At 47.6% G+C, this 26180-nt stretch overlaps 1 protein-coding gene across 1 annotated transcript in view; it reads right to left on the reverse strand.

Annotated features, from left to right (window-relative positions):
• NPFFR1 (neuropeptide FF receptor 1) overlaps positions 1–12965 on the reverse strand; it is a 36805-nt gene extending 23840 nt beyond the window's left edge. The window contains exon 1 of the mRNA XM_034930747.3: positions 12631–12965. Within this exon, the coding sequence (XP_034786638.1) occupies positions 12631–12637 (7 nt within the window). The 5' untranslated portion in view covers positions 12638–12965. The remainder of the gene's footprint in view (positions 1–12630) is intronic.
• Between the last annotated feature and the right edge of the window lie 13215 nt (positions 12966–26180).

Here is a 26180-nt window from a genome sequence, read left to right on the forward strand (position 1 = left end):
CAGGCGCCATGGCTCGCCCCTGTAATCACAGTACTTTGGGAGGCCAAGGTGGGAGGATCACTTGAGCTCAGGGGTTTGAGACCAGCTTGAGCAACAGAGTGAAACCCTGTTTCTATAAAAAATTTAAAAATTAGCCAGATGTGGTGGTGTGCGCCTGTAGTCCCAGCTACTCTGGAGGTTGAGGTGGGAGGATCGCTTGAGCCTGAGAAGTCAAGGCTGCAGTGAGCTATGATTACACCACTGCACTCTAGCCTGGCTGACAGATCAAGACTCTTTCTCAAATAAAAAATAAAAAATAATAAAAAAAATAGAAAATAAAACAGAAAAACAGACATTTTCTAGGTGTGACCTAGGGTAGGTCATGTCATCTCCCTGGAAGCCAGACTCCTCATTGGTAAAATGGAGATAAATGAACACTTACCAAAGAAGGGCTGTGCTGAGGCTTCAATGAGACGACGTGTGAGAACTGAGAGCACATCGTACACATGGCACTCCATGTGAGGCAGCAGCAGCGGGGCTGATAGTTCTAAGCCACACAATGGATGTGAGCATAATTTTTTATAATACAAACTGAAAGAAGTGCGAATAAGAAAAAAATCCCTGGCCGGGCGCGGTGGCTCACACCTGTAATCCCAGCACTTTGGGAGGCCAAGGCAAGCAGATCACCTGAGGTCAGGAGTTCAAGACCAGCCTGATCAACATGGTGAAACCCCATCTCTACTAAAAATACAAAAATTAGCCAGGCGTGGTGGTGGGCGCCTGTAGTCCCAACTACTCAGGAGGCTGAGGCAGGAGAGTCGCCTGAACCCAGGAGGTGGAGGTTGCAACGAGCTGAGATCGTGCCACCGCATGCCAGCCTGGGCAACAAAGGGAGACTCTGCCTCAAAAATAAGAAAGAAACAAAGAAAGATGAAAGAAAGAAAGAAAGAAAGGAGGGAGGGAGGGAAGAAAGAGAAAGAAAGAAAGAAAAAGAAAGAAAGGGAGACAGAGAAAGAAAGAAGGGAGGGAGGGAGGGAAGAAAGAGAAAGAAAGAAAGGAGGGAGGGAGGGAAGAAAGAGAAAGAAAGAAAAAGAAAGAGAGAGAGAAAGAAAGAAAGAAAGAAAGGAGGGAGGGAGGGAAGAAAGAGAAAGAAAGAAAGAAAAAGAAAGAAAGAAAGGGAGAGAGAGAAAGAAAGAAAGAAGGGAGGGAGGGAAGAAAGAGAAAGAAAGAAAGAGAAAAGAAAGAAAGAAAATAATAGAAAGAAAACAATCCCTAAATGAATGAGCTTAACCCAGAATCAGTCTGGGTGTTTCCCTGAGTTCACAGGCCTCCCACTGATGGCTTCATCCTTGTTACCATTTGCTTGCTGATCCTGGGAACACGTGGGTGCCCCACCTCTTCCTGAGAGGCTGCCAGTGAACCCAGGCCTGGATGCAGAGGCGCTGGACCCGCTGAAGAACACAACACAGGGCTGCCGAGTACATGCAGCACGAACAGGACTGATGGCTGTTAACTACACGAAACAAAAAGTTCAAGTTCATTTGTAATCTAAGCAATGCAATTTTGCTTTGATTGTTGGGTTAACCTTTTCATCAAACAGATTTTTGCTTGGATTGTTTGGTTAAACTTTTCGTCAAACAGATCGGCAATGACTGAAGTATTCAATAAGGGCCAGAGCATGGATGTGCCCTGTAGGGAGGGGTGCAGGGTGAGGGGACAACAAATCAGCTCTTCGCAGTCGAGGCACATCTGTCCAGAGCCCTAGTGAGGGACCCGCCCCCAGATCCAGCCATTCCAGTTCTCACGGTTTACCCTAAGGAACAGAGTGAGGTCTCAGGATGAGAGGGAAAGTATTGACATGGCACGTGGTAATGGTTACAAAATAGCATGTACATGCATTATAAGTCTGTACTCTGTATAAAAAGTGTATCTTTATGTGAACTGTAGGTGAACAGAAAAAATAACAATGTTTGTCCACAAGGGGTGGTGTTTCCTCAAGTGATTTTTATTTTCGGTTTTTCTAGCTTGCATTTAACCTTTCTAATCAGAAGGAAACTGATACGTGTGATAAAATACTGATGATGTCACTGGTTCTTGGCCCTGACTCATATCAAAATCACCTGGCTTTTAACAATACAGATCCTGCCCCTTCCAACTGGATCAGAATCTCTACAGGGTGGTAGGGAGGGATGGATGATGGGCAGGGGATGGGGTTGTTCAGGCACTGGTATTTTACAAAAAACTCCCCTGGTGATTTCCATGTGTAGCCGGATTTGAGAACCACTGAACCATACAGCCCCTGCCCTCCCGCCACTCACAGTCAAGTTTAGTGTGGCTTAACATTTTGGGGGTCATCAAATTCTTTAAGACTCTGATGCATTTTGATTCCTTCACAGATGCTTTCCTAGGGCTTCCTTTTGTTATGCCAATCAATGGTTCCTGTCTGGAGGAATTTATGGTCTCCAAAAGCATTGGATCCTCTCCCAAAAAGAGCCCTGGATTTTGGCACACACTTTCAAGGGAGTGTTGGGCATCAGGGTTTGGGCTCACCCTGCATCCATGACCCCTTCTTTCTCAAGTACTGATTTTTCCCCTGGGGAGTCAGCCTCCTCCTCACATGGAGCTTTTGAGGGACCGTCCATCAGGAGTCTGCACCAACCCCTGGCCAGAGGATGCCAATCAGACCTCTTCTGCTTTGGATTTGCCTCTGAGTCTTCGTAACACAGCTTTTCCTTCCATTGGATGACCTCCCCACACCCTTCCAATGGATTCCCAGTGTTGGTTAAGTCGGCCAGCACTCGTTTCTGTTGCTTGTAACCCTAGTGTCTTGGTGAATACAAGGGGATTCAAGTTAGTCATCCATGGACCTCCTGGGAGTCTGCAGAGTCCAGGTTCAGAATCCCAGGGTCAGAGAAAGTGTTAGAGATGGGCAGGGGTAGCACCATAGACCCCCAAGTTTCCTGTTCCCTAGATTAGATGTTTGTGCCCACCTCCCTCCCCAACACCATCCCACACGCTGTCTCTTAACAGGCCATGTAATCTTCCACGGAGACTGTGCTAATGCAGAGAGGAAAGGACACTGGCCTGGGAATCAGAAAGCGTGGCCTTGAGAGCTGGCCCCATGGTGGTCACTGACTGCATATAACAGAGGTTGGGGGCTGGGCACAGTGGCTCATACCTATAATCCCAGCACTTGGGGAGATGGAAGGAGGCAGATCACAAGGTCAGGAGTTCGAGACCAGCCCAGCCAACATGGTGAAACCCTGTCTCTACTAAAAATACAAAAAATTAGCCGGGCGTGGTGGCACATGCCTGTAATCCCAGCCACTTGGGAGGCTGAGGCAGGAGAATTGCTTGAACCCGGGAGGTGGAGGTTGCAATGAGCTGAGATCGCACCACAGCGCTCCAGCCTGGGCAACAGAGCGAGACTCCATCTTGAAAATAAAAAAGAGAGAGAGAGGTTGGGGGCTGGGAAACTTGGTTTGGAGAAGAAGCTTGGGAACTTGTCTTAGAGCTGCTTTTGTACAATTTTTAAAGGGAGGTATAGTTAGTTTGGGGTGGCTGGGAGACTGATGATAGTAGACCCTAAGCCCCCATGCCACCTCTTGGTATTCCTAAGAGAACTGGGGAGATCTACTTCATCCCTGTGTTCTCCTTGGCTTTCGAATGTGGATGACCTGGGCTTCCTGCCTCTCCCAACATCATGGAGTTGTTAATACATTCAGAGAGACAGCAGAGTAAATTACAAAGGGTCTTGCAGAACTTCATACTGCTTATTGACTGCATTAGCTATGTGCCAGGCAGCTGTGGGGAACCAGGAGGTCGCAGTGTGGTTTCAGTTCATTTGGGTTTGTTCCCAGGGAAGCAAGCCTTGGCAAAAGCTTTCTTAGCACTGCTTAGGAAAGTAAAATGTGGATGTGGCAGAGGATCTAGGAGGAAGGAGGCCTCTTGAGAACTACAACCTCCTACTGTTCCTCTTGCAGGCTGAACCAAAGCCCCTCCATCCCAGGCACCCACCACAGCAACATGGATTTTGCAAGCCTGACCTCTTTTTGGTGAATGAGAGCAGGTTGCCCTTCCAAGAATCATTTGGATTGGCAAAGGCCAAAGAATTTGAGGGCTGAGTTGCTAATACAGCCATCAGGAGCCCCCAAATGAGCACCTCTTTATACTTCTCTTCTACTCTGAGGCCTTTTTATTTCTCCTTACTTCCTGCAGGAGGTCTCTGGTTTTACCCATCAAAAATTGTATTCAGAAAAGGTTCTGATACAAATCATTTACCTCATAGTGAAAACTGAACTGCCTTTATCACATACTGAGCCTGTACTCTCAGTCTATTTAAAAGAATTCCAGGCCTTAGAGAGTGGTTGTGGAAGAGGCTTAAGGTGGGAGAGGAGGGGAAAGTAAAGGGAAGGCGGGGATTTCCCTCTCTCTTTCTCTTGGAAAGGCTAAACATATGCCCTGGAGCACCTTTCCGGGTTCAATGGCTGGCTGCTTCCTCAAGGTCTGCAGGTTCAGTTTACCTGCAGTGCTGGCCACATTTCACGTCCTGCTTCAGCTAAGTGTAGAGATTTTTTTTTTCTTTTAGTTAAACTAGAAATGTCTTAGGGGTAGAAAGCATGCCTTGTTCAGCTTGAAATGCTCCTCATTATCTGGCACAGGGCCTAGAACATAAATATGATTAATGTATGTTGATAAGTTAGGTACTAAAGGCTATGAATTCTCCTAGACACACTGCTTTAGCTGTATCCCATAGGCGCTATTAGATAGTATTTCCATTATTTTTGAAATTTGTTTTGTACAACATCAAGATATCTCTGACAAGGAAAGGAGAATTATCTTCATTTCACAGGAAAATCAAAACTCAAAGACAAAAAGAGACTTGCTCTAAGAATACAGCATGCAGTAGTGGTAGACCTCCAGATTTTGCTGGGCTCTGGGATTCAGGGTGCATCAAATAAGCCAAGACGCCTGTTCTGAGTTTGAGCTCCTGCTTAGGCTCTGCCATCTCCATCCATTTTCTCATCCTCTTTGGGTATCATCAGGTCACATATAAAGACCTCTAGGGTCCATTAGCAGCAATTAGGGATCCTTGATTTGGAAGGAACTTTGCCTTCCTGAGGCTTCTGCTACAAAGCTGACACTTTATGAACAGTGCATGTATCACCTAAAACCTTGCCTAAAACCAGGCATACAGTGGCCAAAGGCAGAACCGGGGTCACTCTGTGCTCAACTGAGAAATAATAGAAGAGGACACCTAACCCCTTTGAGATCCATTACCTCCTAACGAGGCATCACTGCTTGGAGTCCTAGGTTACTTAACGTTCTCTCTCTCCCCATCCCTAGCAGAATCTTCTTTTAGGAAATATTCTGATAAACTTGTTCACATGGATGAGGAAATGACTCATAACAAAGCGCTGTGTCTCTTTTAGGCTTTTGCATTTCAAAAGGAGTCAGACATTAAATTAGAAAAAGGAAAGCTCTAATAATGCAATTTCAGTTATTAACAAGAGAGCTACAAAAAGCTTTTGAGCATGAGAGATCGAATTTAATTCTTTATGTTTGTATCTTTTTTTTTTTTTTTTTGGAGATGAAGTCTCACTCTGTCGCCCAAGCTGGAGTGCAGTGGCGCGATCTGGGTTCACTGCAACCTCCACCTCCCGGGTTCAAGCAATGCTCCTTCCTCAGCCTCTGAGTAGCCGGGATTACAGGCACCTACCACCACGCCCAGCTAATTTTTGTATTTTTAGTAGAGACGGGGTTTCACCATGTTGGCCAGGCTGGTCTCAAACTCCTGACCTCAAGTGATCCGCCTGACTCAGCCTCCCAAAGTGCTGGGATTGTAGACTAATTCTTTATGTTTGTGTCTTAAGGGGATCTGATAGAAGTTAGCTGTGTTGTCAGTTCCACTCACTGTTGCTTCAGTTGCTTCATTTGTGAACTCAGAGTTGAGCAGCCACTTACATAGACCGCCTGGCTCTAACAGCCCAGAGTTTTTACAGTAGAATGGGCCACTCAATGATTGTAGTAGAAATACTTATTGTAAGTATATCTCCTCAACTCATTGCTGGAAGCAGGACAGATTGTCATCAGACAGATCATGGTCCCAATGAGAACCAGGCCTACACCCATCTGGCCTCTGCCTCCCCAGCAGCAGCTGAGACCCTTCCCATTCTTCCCTCCCAGTAAAACAGGAAGGCATGGAAGGTCTTCAGGACAAAGCTGGAAAGCTAGACTTCATGGAGGCTGCAGCCCCACAGTGTCCCCAGAATCTAGACCATTTGTGCAGACCTGCTGCAGTTCAAACCAGGGCAATCTGTGCCTCCTGGGCCTCAGTTTTATCATCTATTAAATGGGGGTCTTGTTGTCTCCCTGCTCAATTCCCAGGCTGGTGGGCAGCCCCAGGATGATGATATGCTTTGTGGAAAAGGACAGGGCACAGAGACTCTGGCAGGAGCATTTCCAAGGAGCATATGGAGAAGCAGCATCCATCTGGACCTCTAAGATCTACTGTGTCCTGTGCTGGAGGGACACCAGCTGGCATGGTCCTGTCCCCTCTTCTCTCCAGTGACCCCCTTCCTCACATGGCCACTTCCCCATAGCTGTGCCCACTTCCAGCCAGTGCGGGTGTATATCCTCCCAGCCTTTGGGCCTCTCTCAGCCACAGAGCTTCTGGGATGAGTAGGCAGCTGTGGAGGCCCCTGGGGGCTCCCAGAAAGGCTGGTGCTGGGCTGGGGTGGGGCTGGGGTCAGGCTGGGGAGCAGATCTGATTTGCTGCCCTTCTGCTGACTTGTCCCACAGCATAACATCACAGTTAAGGCCCAGAGGGGAAGGCAAATGAGGGTTACTGCCCGGCTAACCATAGCAACTCTGCAGGGGGCTTGGCAGACTGCAGTGTCTGTCTCTAGATGTTGAGGGAAAGGAAGTCTTCTGGGCCCTCAGAGAACCCTCCAGGCCATTGTTTTAATCCAGCCACCCAATAATTATCTTTTCTGTCCCCTAGTCAGTCATGAGACCTGTCAGCCTCCACTTGCTCAAGCTGGATATGGGAACTGGTGAGGAGACAGATGCTGGGCCAGCCCTGAGTGATAGAAAGTTCTTCCTGAGGTTGAGTTGAATTGTCTTACTGCAACCTTCCCTCACCAGTCCCAATTCTGCTCCCAGGAGCCAGAACAAGAGTGAACCCCTGTCCCCAAATCATCCCCCTCTCCCCACGTCCCAGGGTATCCAGCAAGAGGGACTCCAGACCTATCTCATAGTCAGCCTGTTTTGGGACCTCCCCTACCCACCCCCCACCCTGCCCCGTAACTTTCCTGAAGAATAAAAGCCAGATCTCCTGCATCTTGAATGTAAGCCATTACTTTTTTGAGACCTAAATTCAGGACTTTACATTTCACTTACATGTACCTTTCATTTTCTTGGTTTTAATCCAGCATTTTGGTATGTTGAGATAACCTTAAATCTTGACTTTATTGCCTTGTGGGTGTTACAGCTCCTAGCCACAGATTTGATAAGCATGCCTTTTATTTTCCCCCTAAATTATTAATTAATGTCATATCAGGGTTGGAGTTCTAGGGACCCCTAGGCTGCTATCAAACCTTTCATAAAGCCCCCATTGTTGGTCCTCCAGTATCCCTCCTACGTCTCTCAATCAATTCACAAGTTTTTTCTGAGAGATCTTGGCAGTGTCCTGATGAACTTTCGTATTCATCATTTTTCCTCTCAGAAACCCATTCTGGAAGAGGAAATCTGTAGGTTTAGCTTGATTTGTTCTTTTGTTTGTTTTTGGAAATATTATTTAGTAAAACGTGCACACTGTGAATAGCTATGTAAAATTAACAGCTGGATAGAGTTACAAAAACATTTACCAGCCAGTTGTGTCTTATGAACAGTTGCTCCAAATGGTATTGACATGATTTTTATATTTTTTTAGATTTAAAATAAGTTTTAAGTTTTTTATTGCAAATTGACAATTTATAATTATATAAATTTTTGGGATAAAAAGAGATGGTATAATTTATGAATACAAGGTGGAGTAATTAAATCAAGCCAGTTAACATATCCATCAAATACTTAACATTTTTTGTGGTGAAAACATCTGAAATTTAGTTTTTGTTTTTGCTTTTTTTAAGTAAGATTCACTCTTTTTTTGTATGTGTGACCGAGTCTCGCGCTGTTACCCATGCTGGAGTGCAGAGATCTTGGCTCACTGCAACCTCCACCTCCCAGGTTCAAACGATTCTTATGTTTCAGCCTCCCAAGTAGCTGGGATTACAGATGTGTACCACCACACCCGGCTAATTTTTGTATTTTCAGTAGGAATGGGGTTTCACCATGTTGGCTAGGCTGGTCCCAAACTCCTGACCTCAGGTGATCCGCCTGCCTCAGCCTCCCAAAGTGCTGGAATTAGAGGCGTGAGCCACTGCACCCAAACTCAATCTTTATTTATTTATTTATTTATTTTTAAGATGGAGTCTTGCTCTGTCGCCCAGGCCAGAGTGCAGTGGCACAATCTCAGCTCACTGCAACCTCCACCCCCTGGGCTTAAGCAATTCTCTTGCCTCAGCCTTCCGAGTAGCTGGGATTACAAGTGTGTGCCACCACACTCAGCTAATTTTTGTATTTTTTAATAGAGATGGGGTTTCACCATGTTGGCCAGGCTGGTCTCGAACTCATGACCTCAAATGATCTTCCCGCTTTGGCCTCCCAAAGTGCTCTGACTACAGGCATGAGCCACTGCACATGGCCCTCTTGGCAATTTTGAAATGTACAATACTCTATTATTAACTCTATGCACCATGCTGTGCAATAGAATTCAAAAAAAGAAAACCATTTCTTCTGTCTAACTGAAATTTTGTACTCTTTGACCACCATCACTCCATTCTCCCCCACCACAGAGCCACTCTACTCTCTGGTTCTATGAGTTCTATAGTTTTAGATTCAATATATAAGTGAGAACATGTGGTATTTGTCTTTCTGTGCTTGACTTATTTTACGTAGTATAATGTTCTCCAATATTGTCCATGATGTTTTAAATGACACAATTCTGTCTTTTTAAAGGCTGAATAGTATTCCATTGTGTTTACATACCCCATGTTCCTCATCCATTCATCGGTTTATATACACTTAGTTGATTCCATAGCCTGGCTATTGTGGATAGCGCTGCAATAAACACGGTGGTGCAAACATCTCTTCAAGTAACTCATTTCAGATTTTGGGGTAAGTACCCAGAAATGAACTTGCTGGATCATATGGTAATTCCGTTTTTAGCTTTTTGAGGAACCTCCATACTATTCTCCATAATGACTGTGCAAATTTATTACATTCCCACCAACACCACACAAGGGTTCTCTTTTCTCCACATCTCCAACAACACTTACTTATCTTTCGTCTTTTTGGTAAAAGCCATCCTGACAGGTATGAGATGATGTCTCATTGTGGTTTTAACTTGCATTTTCCTAATCATCAGTGATATTGGGCATTTTTTCATGTACCTGTTAGCCATTTGTATGTCTTCTTTCGAGAAATGTCTATTCAGATTTCTTACCATGTTTTAATTGGGTTTTTTGTTTTCTTGCTGTTGAGTTGTTTGAGCTCCTGGATTTGTTCTTAGTGAGTACTAATATAGGCTCCTAATGAACAATACATTATTTTCTTTCTTTTTGAAAATGCTTTTTTGTTTTGTTGTGCTTATTATAAAAGAATTCTAGGCTGGGCGTAGTGGCTCACACCTGTAATCCCAGCACTTTGAAGGGCCGAGGTGGGCAGATCACGAGGTCAGGAGTTCAAGACCAGCCTGGCCAACATAGTGAAACCCTGTCTCTACTAAAAACACAAAAATTAGCCAGGCATGGTGGCACATGCCTGTAATCCCAGCTACTCAGGAGGTTGAGGCAACAAAATTGCTTGAACCTGGGAGACAGAGGTTGCAGTGAGCCGAGAACACGCCACTGCACTCCAGCCTGGGCGACAGGGCGAGACTCCGTCTCAAACAACAACAACAACAACAACAACAAAGAATTCTGGGCACCGCAAAAGAGAGAGTAAACATGACAGAACCCTCACATCCAGAGATAACCCCTATGTTTGTGATGCTCTCTGCCTGCCACATCCCATTGGCCCAAAGATTTCAGCTGGGGTGAATGGTTCCTCAAATTTTTAGCACCCCACCAGGTCTGCACCTGGGAGTCTCTCTGCTCTGCTTCCTCTGAAGTCACAAAAAGGGACAACCCAAAACTGCAGGAGTGGGGCAATACCAGACCAGTGGGGAGGTGAAGCAGCCACCTCTTAGGTGGGGCAAACCTCGGGTTCACTCTGCACTTTTCTCAGAGTGTCCCCAGCAGGATAGAACCCCCCAGTTGCCCACAGCTAAAACCAGCTCATTAAGGCACTCATTTCTTGCCTTTTCTCCCTTCTTCATCTCACTCTCCTCATTCCCTCACTTCCACTGCCCGGCGTCATCTCCCAAATAGACTCCCTATATCCAAGCTCTTGTCTTAGGGTCTGCTTTCAGAAGCAGGAGAATCAAACAAAGATGTTAGTGACTACCTCTTTGCGTATACACTTGTATATGTATATTTCCAATAATAAACCTATGTAATTTTGCATAAAGGGGATCACACTACACATGCATTCAAAAACCTGTTTTTTTTTCTAATTACTCACAGTGGGTAGTGAACATATTTCCATGTCAATAAAGAAAATCCTAAGCACAGTTTTTAATGTCTGCATAGTATGCCATTGCAGATGTGTCTCATTTTTTATTTAATTTACATAATTTATGGCTATCTGGATGGTTTCCAATTTTGCACTGTGATGAACATGCTCAGGCACACATCTTTGCAAGTGTGCAGCTCAGAATTTGAAAAAATTCTGAGCTGAGGGAGTGCGTTGTTGTCTCCTAAGTGTACACTGTGTTTGGTCATTTCTTCTGGAATTTTAATAGAGGTCAAAACTAATCTTAGCAGTGTAGAGGCTTTTTAGATAAAAAGTTTATATTTCCCTTTTTTGAAAATCAGGACATTTGCCCATCTTCAGTTTTCTGGCACTTCCTTCATTCTCTGTAGTTTCCTCAAAAGCAATGATTATATCTGTAAATACCTCTGGGTCGCTGGGATGTCATATGTCTGGGCTTCAATGAGTGAGCTCATTGTAGGTAACTTGATGTCTTCTTCCTATCGCTTGACTATCTTGGGTCTCAATTTCCTCCTTATCCTCTTTATTCCACAATTTGAAGTAAAATTGCCTGTATCTTGCTCTGCCTGCCCTCGAGCCTAAGCCAGAGCAGATTCCAACTTGTTATTCTTAGACTTTGAAAGCTTTTTGCTCTTGTCTTTGCCAATTTCCCCCGACTTCTGTTCACTGGAGCTTCAGGGCTTTGCTAACGCCATTCTTACAGATCTGCCAATCTTCCAGATTCCTCTTGGGTTATTGATTCCTTCTTGCCTCTTTTATGTGTGTGCTTTTCATACCCTGGCTCATTGGAAAACTACAAGTGCAGCCTCACAAGATTTTCTATAAAACTTGATTTTATTTTTTAACAGCAGTGTTTGCAATTACTAATTGGAATTTTGGGGTTTTATTACCTCTTGCCACAGCTGCCTCATACTGGCGTGTTGTACAACATATCTTATTTTATCCTCACAGACACTCTCTGAAGCCAGCTGAATGTTAAGTTCCCCCATTCGATAGATGGGTGACCAGTGGCACAGAAAGGTTAAGGCACTATTTCAAAGACACCCAGCAAGACAGTGGACGAGCCCTTGGTTTTCCAGTTTCTTAGCCTAAATATGGTTCCCCTTGTCCACAATGGCTGAGAGAGGGTTCTGGTAAAGTGGGAGCAAGCAGCCTTATGCCTTGGTCCGCTATCCCTTAAAATCCTGAAGGTAAGGTCCATAGTTCACTCTCCTTTCCTTAGCGAGAGAAATTCTCTCTACATGGGGGATATCACCTCTAGAATCCCATCTCCCCAACAACCCCACCCCTTCAAGCAGACAAAGTCGGTGACAATTCTTCTGAAGCTAATAGCCAAGCTGTCCTCATCTGGTCTCAAATGATTCTCTGCTCAGACAGCAGGGATTGTGTGTGTGCACACACACAACAGGGACTCTCTCTTTCTGTGTGTGTGTGTGTCTTGTACATGCACACACATATGTACAACACAAATACAGAGGCACCCCAGGTCTTTCTCTCTCTCTCTCACTCTCTCTCTCTCTCTCACACACACACACACAAGCACAACATGAATACAGAGGCACCCCCAAGTGTTTCTCTGCCTGTCTCTGTCTCCCTCTCTCAGTGTCTGTCTCTACGTCTCTGTCTCTGTCTCTCTCTCTCTCTCTCTTTCACACACACAGGCACAACATGAATACAGAGCACCCCCAGGTCTTTCTCTCCATCTGTCTCTTTCTGTCTGTCTGTTTTTCTGTCTCACATACACACGCACACACACACACACCATGAACACATGGGCACCCCAGGTCTCTCTCCCTCACTCAGTGTCTCTGTCTCTGTCACACACAGAGTGTCACAACGTCTGGCTCTGGACAGCCATGGGTGATCAGCTGCCCGGCCCCTCTCCTCTCCCTTCGCCCCATGCCCCGGAGTCGGTACCCGGCCCCACGGCTGGCCCCCAGCCCCAGGACCACTCACCCTCCATGATGCCCCCAGTTGCGGGCTCCGGCGGTCTCCGATGGCGGGAGGCAGCGGGCCCCTTCGGGCCAGCGGGCAGAGGGACGGTCTCCGGGCACTTGGTTGCGGGCTGCGCCCCTGCCTCCGCGCTCCGCAGGTCCGGTCGGTCCGGGCAGAGGTGAGCAGGGGGCGTGCGCTCCCAGGCCCCAGGCCCTGGCCGGTTTCCCTCCCCTCGGGCTGACTGGCTCCCGCGCAGCGCTGCTGCCCGCAGGGCTCAGCCGCCCGCCGCCCCTCGCCTCCCGACCAGGGGAAGGAGGGGGCTCGTGAGGCGCAGTCGTCATGGCACCCGCGCACCTGTGCCCGCCGAGCGAGGGCGCCCCGGGCCCGCCTCCCGCATGGCGCTCTCTCCACAGAGCCCGAGCGCCCCTCCGAAGTAGGGGACACACCCCTCCTCCGACTGCAGCCCTGGCAGCGGCGTCCCGTAATTCCCCACCTCTCTCCCGTGCCTCATATGCCAGCCTCTGTCCCCACTCCTCATCCTTGCCCACCCTAGCCTGGGGTCCAGCACTCTGGGCCTTCCTGAGAAGGGGATGAGAGGTAGCTGTGAAAACAGGAGGGCTTCGGGAGGGAGGCAGGGGGGAGCCCCACCAGCTCCCGGCTCTCCCAGGAGAATGGGGACAAGGTCTGCTAGGTGACCACGGCTTTGAAATTAACCAGTTCAGGCATTCACCGGGTGGTACCCTTGGAAAAGTTTCTTATAATAATACCTGTGCCTGAGTGTGTTTCTGCATTTGTAAAATGATTTTGAGGGGAGTAAATGTGATACCAAAGTTTCAGCCCAGCCCATAGTAGATGCTCAACAAATGGTTCCTTGAGCTGAATTGGAGAATACTCATCTCCAGCCCCTGTCAGGCACCCAGCAGGCACCACCATAAATTTTTGCCACATGAATAAAGATCCCAGGTTCTATCTGCACTCCTGTGTTTTTCTTGCAGCACTGTTTACAATAGCTAAGATTTGGAAGCAACCTAAGTGTCCATCAACAGATGAACGGATAAAGAAAATATGGTACATATATGTAAATGGAGTACTATTCAGCCATAAAAAAGAATGAGATCCAGTCATTTGCAACAACATGGATGGAACTGGAAATCATTATATTAAATGAAATAAGCCAGGCACAGGAAGCAAACGTCACATGTTCTTACTTATTTGTGAGATCTAAAAATCAAAACAGTTGAACTCATGGACATAGTAGAAGCATGTGGTTACCAGAAGCAGGGAAGGGTAGTGGGAGGATAGGGATGGTTAATGGGTACAAAAAAATAGCTAGAAAGAATGAATAAGACCTATTATTTGACAGCACAATAGGGTGACTATAGTCCATAATAACTTAATTGTATATTTTTAAATAGCTTAAAAAGTATAATTGGATTGCTTGTAACTCAAAGGATTAGTGCTTGAAGGGATGGATACCCCATTCTCCATGATGTGCTTATTTCACATTACATGCCTGTATCAAAACACCTCATGTACCCCATAAATATATACACCTACTATGTACCCAACTATTTTTTTAAAAAAAGATCCCATGTTCTAGGCAGATGAAAGAAAGTGAATGGTCTATTCCTTCCTCTTTTAGGAGTCAGGAGTTTGCTCACTGGACACTGGGGAAACAGTTGGCATCAAGATGCTTCCTAGTCTCACTTCTTTCCCTAGTTCCTCCTCTGTCCAGAGCAGTGGGCAGAGTCTCACAGCTAGAAGGTCCTTAGAGGTCACTGAGTCTAACCCTGACCCAGAGCGGGCATCCTGACCCTAATCCCCAGCAAGAAGTATCCCCAGCAATGGGTACCTCTGCCATCATGTCCCTCTCTCTTTCCCTAGGGCAGCCCTTCAGAGGTCAAGTGGGAGGGAAGTTTCTCCTTCAACACTGCTGTTCTACTGGAGAAACACAATAATTTCACTGGGCTTTTTTCTTTCTGTGACTTGCCTCAGTGTCTTCATCTGTAAAATGGGCATAATAATGGCACCTATGTCCTATAGTTGTGAAGATTAAAGCAGTTACTATATATAAAGCATGTGAAACAGTGCTTTGCATATAGACAGTACGCAAGAAATATTATTCATCTAATCACTATCTTGAGTCCACCTCCCTGTAGAAGTGCTCACATTTCTTGAGGTCCCTCTGATAAAACCCAGAACTATGTCAGGTCATATTAAGCCCCCTTGAGCAATGCCGAGTTTGAGGCACTGTGCTGTAAAGTCTGTATAGCCCAGCACTACCATTTAGAGTTGGTGTGCTTTGGGAAATTTGTATGTCTTTGTGCCTGAGTTTCCTCTCATCTACAAAATAGGGATAATAGTACCTACCACGTAGGGTTATGAGAATTAAATGAGTTAATATATGTAAAGCGCTGACAACAGTACCTGAAACATGTAGGTACTCAATAAATATGAGCTACAATTACAGGGGCAATAGAGTTTTTTTGTTTTTTTTTTTTGACAAGGTCTTACTCTGTCGCCCAGGCTGGAGTGTAGTGGCACAATCTCAGCTCACTGCAACCTCTGCCTCCCAGGTTCAAGTGATTCTCCTGCCTCAGCCTCCCTAGGAGCTGGGATTACAGGCATCCACCACCGCAACCAGCTAATTTTTTCATATTTTTAGTAGAGACGGGGTTTCACCATGTTGGCCAGGCTGGTCTTGAACTCCTGACCTCATGTGATCCACCTGCCATGGTCTCCCAAAGTGCTGGGATTACAGGCCTGAGCCACCATGCCCAGCCGGGGCACTAGACTTTGAATAATGCAGTCTCACTTTTTCACTTTCTTCCCTTTCCTTCCTTCTTTCCTCAGCAGCCACATCATTCTAGCGCCTTGTGGTCAATTGCTCCACCATCTTTTTTATTTGAATAGTTCCAGATCATAGAGCCTTTTCTTCCTTTTCCCTCCACTTCTACAGACATTTTTCTTCTACCATTAAAACCTTCCTATAGTGTCAAGTCCACGTGGTACCAGACAAAACAAATTTCGTGGATCTAGCCTTGGAGAGCAGGCAGGGCAGTGTGTCTGAGTGTGAATTCTATCTCTACTATTTGTTAGCTGTGTGACCCAGGGTAAGTCACTTAAGCCCTCTGATATGGTTTGGCTACGTCCCCATCCAAATCTTACCTTGAATTGTAGCTCCCATAATCGCCATGTGTTGTGGGAGGGACCAGGTGGAAGGTAATTGAATCATGGGGGTGGGTTTTTCCTGTGCTGTTCTTGTGATAGTGAATAAATCTCACAAGATCTGATGATTTTATAAAGGGCAGTTCCCCTGCACATGCTCTGTTGCCTGCCGCCATGTAATAGGTGACTTTGCTCCTCCTTCACCCTCTGCCATGATTGTGAGGCCTCCCCAGCCATGTGGAACTGTGAGTCCATTAAGCCTCTTTTTCTTTATAAATTACACAGTCTCCAGTATTTCTTCATAGCAATGTGAAAATGGATTAATACACCCTCTAACCTCATTTTCCTCATTTGTAAAATGGGATTTATACTACTTTTTCTAAAGGCTGCTGTGTGGATTAAAACAGCATTAAATACAGTGCCCTTCCTCATCCCCAAAGTCATGGGTGGAGGCCGAACAGACAGATTGGGTAAAAGTTGCTCCATGCAGATAAAGAAAAGTGCCCCCTCTCTTTCTCCTCCTGTTGTGGACTGAATTATGTCTCCCCAAAATTGATATGTCAAATTCCTAACCCCACAATGTGACGGTATTTGGAGATAGGAAGTAAGTAATTAGGGTTAAATCAGGTCATAAAAGTGAGGCCCTAACGACATAAGGTGGGTGTCTGTATAAGAAGAGAAAGAGACTGGGTGTGGTGGCTGACACCTGTAATCTCAGCACTTTGGGAGGCTAAAGCGGGTGGATCACTTGAGCCCAGGAGTTCAAGACTAGCCTGGGCAACGTGGCAAAACCCTGTCTCTATAAAACATATGAAAAAAATATATGTATACAGCCAGGCGTGGTGTTGTGTGCCTGTAGTTCCAGCTATTCAGGAGGCTGAGGTGGAAGGATCACTTGAGCTCAGGGGGCTCAGAGGCTGCAGTGAGCTGACATCACACCACTATACTCCAGCCTGGGTGACAGAGCAAGACCCTGTCTCAAGGGAAAAAAAAGAAAGAAGAAGAGAAGGAGACACCAGGAATTTACATGCATAGAGGAAAGGCCATATGAGGCCACAGCGAGCAGGTGGTCCTCTGCAAGCCAAGGACAGAGGCCTCAGGAGAAACCAAGCCTTTCAGCACCTTGATCTTGGACTCTAACCTCCAGAACCGTGAGAAAATGAATTTTTGTTGTTTAAGCCAGGAGTGTCCAAATTTTTGTTGTTGAAGCCCCAACCCCTGAGTCACAGCCTGTTAGGACCTGGGCTGCACAGGAGGAGGTGAGTGAGCATTACTGCCTGAGCTCCACCTCCTGTCAGATCAGCAGCAGCATTAGATTCTCCTGGGAGCGCAAATCCTGTTGTGAACTGCACATGCACAGGATCTAGGGTGCACACTCCTTATGAGAGTCTAATGCCTGATCATCTGATGTGGAACAGTTTCATCCCCAAACCATCAGCCCCCACCCCCGAGTCCGTGGAAAAATTGTGTTCCACAAAACCAGTCCCTGGTGCCAAAAACGTTGGGTTTAAGTCTGTGGTATTTTGTTATGGCAGCCCTAGCAAACCAAGATACCTCCCTACCCCAAAGCAGCTCCCAGGAAACCTAAGGCAACATTATTCTCCATTGCAGATCATGCTTTTCTCCAAAGTTCACCTGACTGCAGGGCTGGGGCGCTTCTCTGCCCTGAACCTTGGATGCAGAGTCTTTCAGTCAAACAAGTCACCATTGCTCCTATCTTACAGATGAAGCCATCAAGGGAAATGCCTTGCCCAATACTACACAGCTAGAGTGGAAGAGAGAGGAGAGGAGGCCAAGAACACTCCCTTGGACTCCTTGGGCACTGGCCCTGCTGGACCTTAGCGCTGCCTCCCTCAGCTTTTTTGGCCCTTTGGGAGAGCATCTGAGAAAGCTAAGAGTGCACCCATCCAAGGTGTAGAAGCAATCCCTGTCCATCTCAAGGAGCCCCACCACCTCCTTGGCCTGCAGGGTTTCCAGCTGCATGCATTCTGCCCAAGAGCTTGACCTGCACCTTCATCCTCAGGGGAGCTACTCCCCATCCCACCCCACCTCCAATAGCTACAGCTGGGCACGTGTGCTGTGGCTTAGGGAGCCTTTTTGCAGAAAGCCCCACCATCCTGGAAACTGATTTCCATCTGAAAAGCTAGATGCCAGGAGGTGGCAGGAAGAAAATGGAATTGAGAAGTTCTTTAAAAGGGGAAAGCCTCCTGTGCACACTGGAATCCATGTGGACACCTGCTTGGAGAAGCATCTAAAAGGAGCAGTGGAGGAGGAGGTGGAGGGTGATCTCAGAATCAGACTTTCTCGGGAGTAGTGAGGGCAGCCAAAGGAGACAATAGAAAGCCAGAAATCCAGATATTTATTTATTTATTTATTTATTTAGAGACAGAGTCTCATTCTGTTGCCCAGGCTGGAGTACAGTGGTACAATCTTGGCTCACTGCAACTTCTGCCTCCCAGGTGCAAGCGATCCTCCTGCCTCAGCCTCCCAAGTAGCTAGTATTACAGGTGCGTGTCACCACGCCTGGCTAATTTTTGTATTTTTAGTAGAGACAGGGTTTCACCATGTTGGCCAGGCTGGTCTTGAACTCCTGACCTCAAGTGATCTGCCTCCCTCGGCCTCCCAAAGCACTGGGATTATAGGTGTGAGCCATTGTGCCTGGCCTCCAGATATTTTTCATAAAAAATTTCAGCTCCCAATTAAAAAATGCTGGGCAACAAATTCACAATTATTTTTAAACATGGTACAGGCCAAACAATGTATCAATGGGTTGAATTTGGCTCTAAACCCTCTTGCAACTTCTTAACGTCTATAGAGACCAAGAATTCTCAATCCTGACTGCACATTAGAATTGTATAGGGGAGCTTTAAGAAAAATCACTGGCACTGAGCCTCTAACGCAGACTAATTGAAGCTCACTTGATTCTGTGGAATCAGAGCAATTCAATTGTATTCATCTCTGTTTGGATAGGGTCTGCACATCAGTGATTTTTCAAAACTCTCCAAGTGACTCTGATGTTCAGGCAAGATAGAGAATCACTGCTGCAAACCTTCTCGGCTTCTCACCTGCCTCAAGGGTCCTGGTCTCATAGAGCTTGTGGTCAACTGCGGGAGACATGAATGAATGAGTGAGTGAATGAATGAATGATGACCTTGTCTGTGGTCCACACACCATACTCTCCCCAGTGATCTCCCCAAATCATGCCCCTCACCGTCCATTTCCATTCCCCTGCAGACTTCCAGGTACTTCCTGGTTAAACCCAATCTCTTCCACAGGCCACCCAAGATGCCCACGGCCCAGTCCTTGTCCATTTCCCCACCCTGCAATCCTACCGCTTCTCCCTCCCACCTGACCCTCTCCTCACTGAGCACCTTGCTGTTCCACTAACTGCTCCGCGCCTTGGCATGTGCTATGCCCTCTGCCTGGCTATCTTTTGGTGCTCCCTCTCCTGTCCCCCTCCTCACCTGCCCATCAGCCTGTCTCTTGTCCCATCCTCTCTGCTCCCACATCTAGAATAGCTCTTAGATCAGTGATTCCCAAACTGCTGCACTTTAGAATCTCCTGGGGAGACTTGAAGTCATCACACCCCATACCAATAAAATAAGAATGTCTCAGTGTGGGAACCAGATCAGTTTGTTAGTTTGTTTGTTTATTCCAGCCTGGGTGACAGAGCAAGACCCTGTCCCAAAACACCGTGGTGTGATCTTGGCTCATTGCAACCTCCGCCTCCTGGGCTCAAGCAATTCTCCTGCCTCAATCTTCCAGTTAGCAGGGATTACAGGCACATGTCACCACGCTCGGCTAATTTTTATATTTTTAGTAGAGACGGGGGGTTTCACCATTTTGCCCAGGCTAGTCTCGAACTCCTGACCTCAAGTGATCCACCTGCCACGGCCTCCCAAAGTGCTGGGATTATAGGCATGAGCCACCATGCCCGGTCCCAGATCAGGAGTTTTTAAAGATTCTCAGGTGACTCCAATGTGCAGCAAGATTTCAGAATTACTGCCTGGGACATTCCAGTCATATTTCTCTTCCCACGCCTGTTTCCCCGGCTGATCTATGAACTTCCCACAGGCTGTGTGGTAAATAAGCAGAAATTTTTTTTTTTTTTTGAGACGGAGTCTCACTCTGTCACCCAGGCTGGAGTTCAGTGATGCAATCTTGACTCACTGCAACCTCCACCTCCTGAGTTCAAGCGATTCTCCTGCCTCAGCCTCCTGAGTAGCTGGGACTACAGGCGTGTGCCACCACACCAGCTAATTTTTTGTTGTTGTTGTTTTGTATTTTTAGTAGAGACAGGGTTTCATCGTGTTAGCCAGGATGGTCTCGATCTCCTAACCTTGTGATCCGCCCACCTCAGCCTCCCAAAGTGCTGGGATTACAGGTGTGAGCCTGAAATTTTTTTCTCATGGTTATGGAAGCTGAGAGTCCCGGATCAAGGTTCCGGCTGACTTGGTTTCTGGTGAGGGTACTCTTCCTGACTTGCAGACACCCCTTCCCGCCATGTCCTCCCATGGCCCTTCCTTGGTGTGTGCACACAAGAGAGAGAGGAAGCTCCCTGGTGTCTCCTTTTATAAGGTCACTAATCCAAGGAGATCAGGTCCCCACCCCAGGACCTCACTTAACTTTCATTACTTCCTATGGGCCCTATCTCCAGTCACATTGTGGGGTAGGGCTTCGACATAGGAATTTTGAGGGACACATTGAGTCCCTAATGCCCTCCAAGAGCAGAGACCCTTTCTCTTGCACAGCAGTAGGCCCCGTCCTAGCATCCTCCCTGGTCATAGGCCCTCAGTGGGTGTTGATGGAACCCACAAGGCCTGTGTTGGCCTCATACACACACTCCTCATCCTCTAAGCAGAGTCGGAGGTGTGTTCTGAGATGCCTGAGAGGGTTGGTAGGTACCCGGGAGAAGGGTTGGCATGAGGCTGAAGACAGCCCTGTGGGATACCTCCCCTGTGGTGGGGAAGCCAGGCATCTCCCATGGAGACTCAGTCTATCTCTCGCTGGCTGGAAATGCACACGGGCCTTTGGGGCAAGGAAGGCCATTGGTGTAGCTACCATTTTGAAAAGGCACAGAATCCACAGGAAAGGGGGGGTCTCCGTGTGGTGAAAATATGGCCCCTGGAGTCAGACCCCCAGCACATCCCCAGCATTTTCAGTGTGTTTGTTTATGGTGGTGTGAAAGGAGGGACTGTCCCCTTGAAAAGCAAGGCCAGGGGAGCTGCAGAGAGGCTGAGACCTAGGCAGGAGTGGGGTCCCTTCCTAGGAGCCAGGAGGCATCCCTCCGTCTCCTTAACCAGCCTCAGAGGAGCAGTTGCTTCAAAAGGTTATAAAATGCTTATTAGTCAGCTCTCCCTAGGGAAGCAGGTCAGCGTCATTATCTGCATTAATAAATGACAAGTGAGGTTTCCAATGGCTGATTCACTTCCACAGCACAGCCAGGGCAGCAGTGGCCACAGAGGAGATGCCAGGAGTGCCACGTAGAGGAGCTCCCAAACCCCAGCACCCAGTGAGGGCCACAGAAAGAACCCAGAGCATGCAGCCAGGAAACCTGGGCATTCGTCTGGGTTCCACCAACTCCCTGCACATCCTTGGGTGGGTTGCTCCACTTGCTCTTGAACACTGTGGAACATTCCCTCTAGAACTCGGGGTTCCCATCTACGAAGCAGAAGAAGTTTGGATCAGAACTTTTCCCCTCTGACAGCCCACCTTCTCCTCTGGAGAATCTGCATGCAGGGAGTCTTCCTAGGGTGGACTGGGATGCCCTGAGGAACTCCAGCTCTCTGTCTTAGGTTCTGCACCCTGGATGCAATGAGAGCTTTTTGGGTGAGCACTACTAGGTCAAGAAGGATTCAGGCCACTATATCAGGAAAAACACATCTCTACAAGGTGGTGGGAAAGTGGTGAAGCCTCTTGGGAAGAGGTGGGCAGTTATCTGGGATAGCTGGGGCAGCCCTGGGGCCTCCTCCAGCTTAGATGGGGCCTTCTGTAAACCATTTCTTGGGCCCTGGATACCAATTCTACGAGACATGGACTCTGCTCTGGATTTGAGGCTGGGCATGGTGGCTTACACCTGTAATCCCAGTGCTTTGGAAGCTGAGGCAGGAGGATCTCTTGAGGCCAGGAGTTTGAGACCAGCCTGGACAACATAGCAAGACTCCATCTCTACAAAAAAATTTAAAAGTTAGCTGCGGATGGTGGCACGTGCCTGTAATCCCAGCTACTGAGGAGGCTGAAGCAGGAGGATCGCTTGGGCCCAGGAATTCGAGGATGCAGTGAGATTGTGCCACTATACTCTAGCCTGGGCAACACAATGAGACCCCGTCTCTTAAAAAAAAAAGGCTGGATTTGGATCTGAATTGAATCTGAATTGTGCCCCCAGCCGCCAGCCTCGACTAATGTCGATCTTGGCCAGGCTGAACACCTCCTCTCCCCAGATTCTTCACCTATATAATTGAAATAATAGTAGCTGCCTCCTGTGTTGCTGTGGGGGTTAAACGAGGTGAGAAGTGGGGAGCACTTAGTGTGGTCACAGACACCTGGTGAGCTGCTGGTGATGCTTTTCACTTCCTCTACTCTTTTTTGACACCTCTGGTTTTTTCCTTTCACTTCAAGCTTTGGGTGGCTCTTGCCTTTCTCTAACAGAAACACGGAGCAGCTGATAAATTTGGTCCCAGGAATGTTAACGCTCAAGATACCCTCCCAGGGGAATCTGTTACAAGGAAATATGACCCAAAATCTAGAAAAGAGACAAAGATGATAACTGCATTGTTCAACAGGTCTGCCTGTGAGAATGTACCACTGTAACTTTGTTAGTTACTATTAATTAAAGGCACAGACTCTGTGAGGTTACTTGTTAACTTATGGATTCCTGTCCGGCAGAAAAAAATAACCCCAAGTTGACTTTATCAGCTGGCAGGACATTCATGCCCACAAATCACATGGGAATCCTGTTAAAATGCAGATTCTGATTCAATAGGCCTGGGGAGAGACCCAGACAATACAGTTCTTTTCTTTTTTCTTTTTTTTTTTTTTTTTTTTGAGATGGAGTTTCGCTCCTGTTTCCTGGGCTGGAGTGCAATGGCGCAATCTTAGCTCACTGCACCTCCATCTCCCGGGTTCAAGCAATTCTCCTGCCTCAGCCTCCCAAGTAGCTGGGATTACAGGCTCACACCGCCATGCTCAGCTAATTTTTGTATTTTTAGTAGAGACGGGGTTTCGCCATGTTGCCCAGGCTGGTCTCGAACTCCTGACCTCAAGTGATCCACCTGCCTCAGCCTCCCAAAGTGCTGGGATTACAGGCGTGAGCCACCGTGCCCGGCTGACACTACAGTTCTAACACACTCCCAGGTGCTGTTGATGCTGATCGTCTGAGGTCCACACTTTGAGTAGTGAGGGCCTGGTCCACTAGGAATTCCCTTCTGAATCCTGGCAGGTGTTAAAATAAGATCATATGGACAGGGCAATGCCTCATCAACAGCAGCAGTCTCATCCTGGTGGGCTTTCAGGCACAGTGGCAGGCTAAGGGACAGCATTGGGGACTGACTGTTCTCTCTCAGCTCATGTACACTGACTCCTGGCCACTCCACTTAGGAAAAGCCCCAGCCACAATACCATGGCTTGTGAGTGTCTGGAAAGACCAAAGTGAGGAAGACTTCCTGGTGTTTTTCAGTCCTTTGGAAGCAAACTCTGCTGGTGAGCACAGGTATTTAATATGGTACCTGAACTTGGGCTGGGAAGTGGATATCACACGGCAGTTCTTTCACAAGCAGAGGCCCCCAAGCATCAGTGCATATCAACCACCTGTCCATTCAGTCATTCAGTAAACATACATGTGTACCCACTATGGGCCAGGCATCACTCCAGGTGCTGGAGACACAGCAGAGACTAAGAAGGACAAAGATCCTTCCTTCATAGGAATTTTATTCTAGCGAGAGTAGACAGACAAGAAGCCATAGATATAAGTAAATTACAGCGTATATTGGAGAAGCACTATAGATAAAGGGAAAGGTGAGCAGGTTAAGGGAGATAAAAGTGACAGAAGTGCAATGGGGCAGGCTGCAGTAGGGTGGTTAGGAGAGACCTCAATTTGAGTAGACTTGAAGGAAATAAGGGAGTTGGCCATGGGAATATCTCGGTGGGTGTGTGAGGGCTGTGGGGAGCAAATGCGAAGGCCCTGAGATGTGAACACATGTGGGGTGTTGGAGGACCAGCTGGAAGCCAGTGTGTCTGGAGTACGAAAGAGACCACAGAAGTAACAGAGGGCGGGTGACTCCAGAACTCGAAGACCATGGCAAGGCCTGGGCTTTTATACTGAAATAAGTGGAGAGCCATGGCAGGGCTCAGAGCAGATGAGAGAGTTGGGATTTAGAAGGATCCTCTGCGTGCTGTGTGAAGGATGAATAGGGACCTTTTAAGGTGCAGAGGTATGAGTCCTACTTCCAGAGTCTGGTTTAATGGGGCTCATATAGGCCTGGTAATCTACATTTGAGAAAGCTCCCGTGATTGGTTCTCTTGGAAATAGTCCATAGATGCAGCACCAGCCCTGGCACAGCGCCAGGTGGCCCATTCACAGTTTTCTATGCAAATGGTGCCAGTTACTGAGGCTGCATTGTGAGTGACACCCCCTGCAGTCATGCACTGGGGCAGTCCTGCAGAGTCCACCCTGGAGGGCACCCCAACTTAAGTGCTTCCCAGCTACAGGAAGCAGGGTGCCCAGGTGCTTCTGCTGGCATGAACTTGAATGTACACACATAGGGTAGCAAGGGCTCCAGTTGGCTCCCAGCCAACGCCTTGAGTACTTCTTCATCCTCAAAGGCCTGAGACAGAGCCTTTGTAGATTCCTGAACTATGAAGATGGAGGGAGTGGGGAACTGTCAATCTTCTCATCCTCTGTGGGACTAAATCTCCCATTGGCCAGATGAGCTCCAGGTATGTGTGGCATGCAGATCTGCACGGCACTGAGAGAGGTGAGGTTCTTATCTGGGCACTAAAGGCTGTGCCCACACAAGGGTGGGCATAAGCAGATGTGAGAGGAAACTCTCTGGAGTGTGAACTGGGCACCATGCTGATGCACTTACCTTTGTCACCTGTTCTTAACCCTATGGGATTAGGAAAGGCAATGTTGGCACCCACTTTATAGATGAGGAAAGTAAAGCTTCAGAGAGGTCTTTTCACAGGAATGGGTTGGTAGAAGGACCGTGTCAGCTAAAGAAAGCAATCAACCACTTCAGTCCAAGCCGGCCTCCTGAGGGACCCGGGGCTCACAGCAAAAACCTGGAACTTGCAACCCAGTTTAAACCAATCCCAGCCCTGCTCCTTCCTAGTCACGTGCTAAGCCTGTTTCTTCATCCATAGAGTGGGCACCAAGAGGGGTGATGTTAACAATAAATGAGAAACACACTGCCCAGGCGTGGTGGCTCACACCTGTAATCCAGCACTTTGGGAGGCTGAGGCGGGCGGATCACCTGAAGTCAGGAATTCCAGACCACCCTGGCCAACACGGCAAAACCCTGTATCTACTAAAAAAATACAAAATTAATTGGGCATGGTGGTGCCCACCTGTAGTCCCAGCTACTCGGGAGGCTGAGACAGAAGAGTCACTTGAACCTGGGAGGTGGAGGTTGCAGTGAGCCAAGATCACACCACTGCACTCCAACCTGGGTGACAGAGCGAGACTCTGCGTCAAAAACAAAAAAACAGAAAACAAAAAAACCCAAACCACATACCAGTGCCTGCCTGGTGCTGATAAACACTAGGAGCTCCAGGGGTGCTCCTGCTTGGACCTAACGCAGCTCAGCTATGTCCCTTTTCTCAGGCATGGATGGAGCCTGCCTGGCCTGGAGACACAGTCAGAGCACAGCCTGGCTGCTCATGGGCTGGAGAGGTTTTCCTGCCCAGTTGCCTGAGTCACGCTCTTCCCCCAGGCCCGCCCTTCCTGCCCTTCACATCTGGTTCAGGGCTCTGCCGAGGCCTTCTGGGGCAGGTGCCAATTATCGCTCAGGAACTGCTGCTCGCTTCCCAGGGCTGGCTTTCTGTGAAGGGATGGGCACATCTCATGTGAAGAACAGACCCAAAGCGGGGCTCTGGGGTACAACATGGTATTTGGGTGAGACTACACTTAGAATCCTGTAGCCCCACACAGCTTCCCGTCCACATTATTCCTCCATCTTTCCCAGCATAACAGTACTAGTCCTGGAAACTCTTGCCCAGGAAGAAAAAGTTGTAAATAACTTTACTGTTCGTTCCAAGAGCTTTCTGAAGGAATCATTTAAAGCAACAGCAAACTGATCAACTCTTAATCGCATCAAAAGAGAGTTTACACACCAAGACTCTTTGAACCCTTTGCCTCAAAATCCCCCTTTGCTGTGTCCACCGATCCTAAACTATGTCCTGATCTT

Source organism: Pan paniscus, chromosome 8 (genome assembly GCF_029289425.2).
Source record: "Pan paniscus chromosome 8, NHGRI_mPanPan1-v2.0_pri, whole genome shotgun sequence".
Classification (NCBI taxonomy): Eukaryota; Metazoa; Chordata; class Mammalia; order Primates; family Hominidae; genus Pan; species Pan paniscus.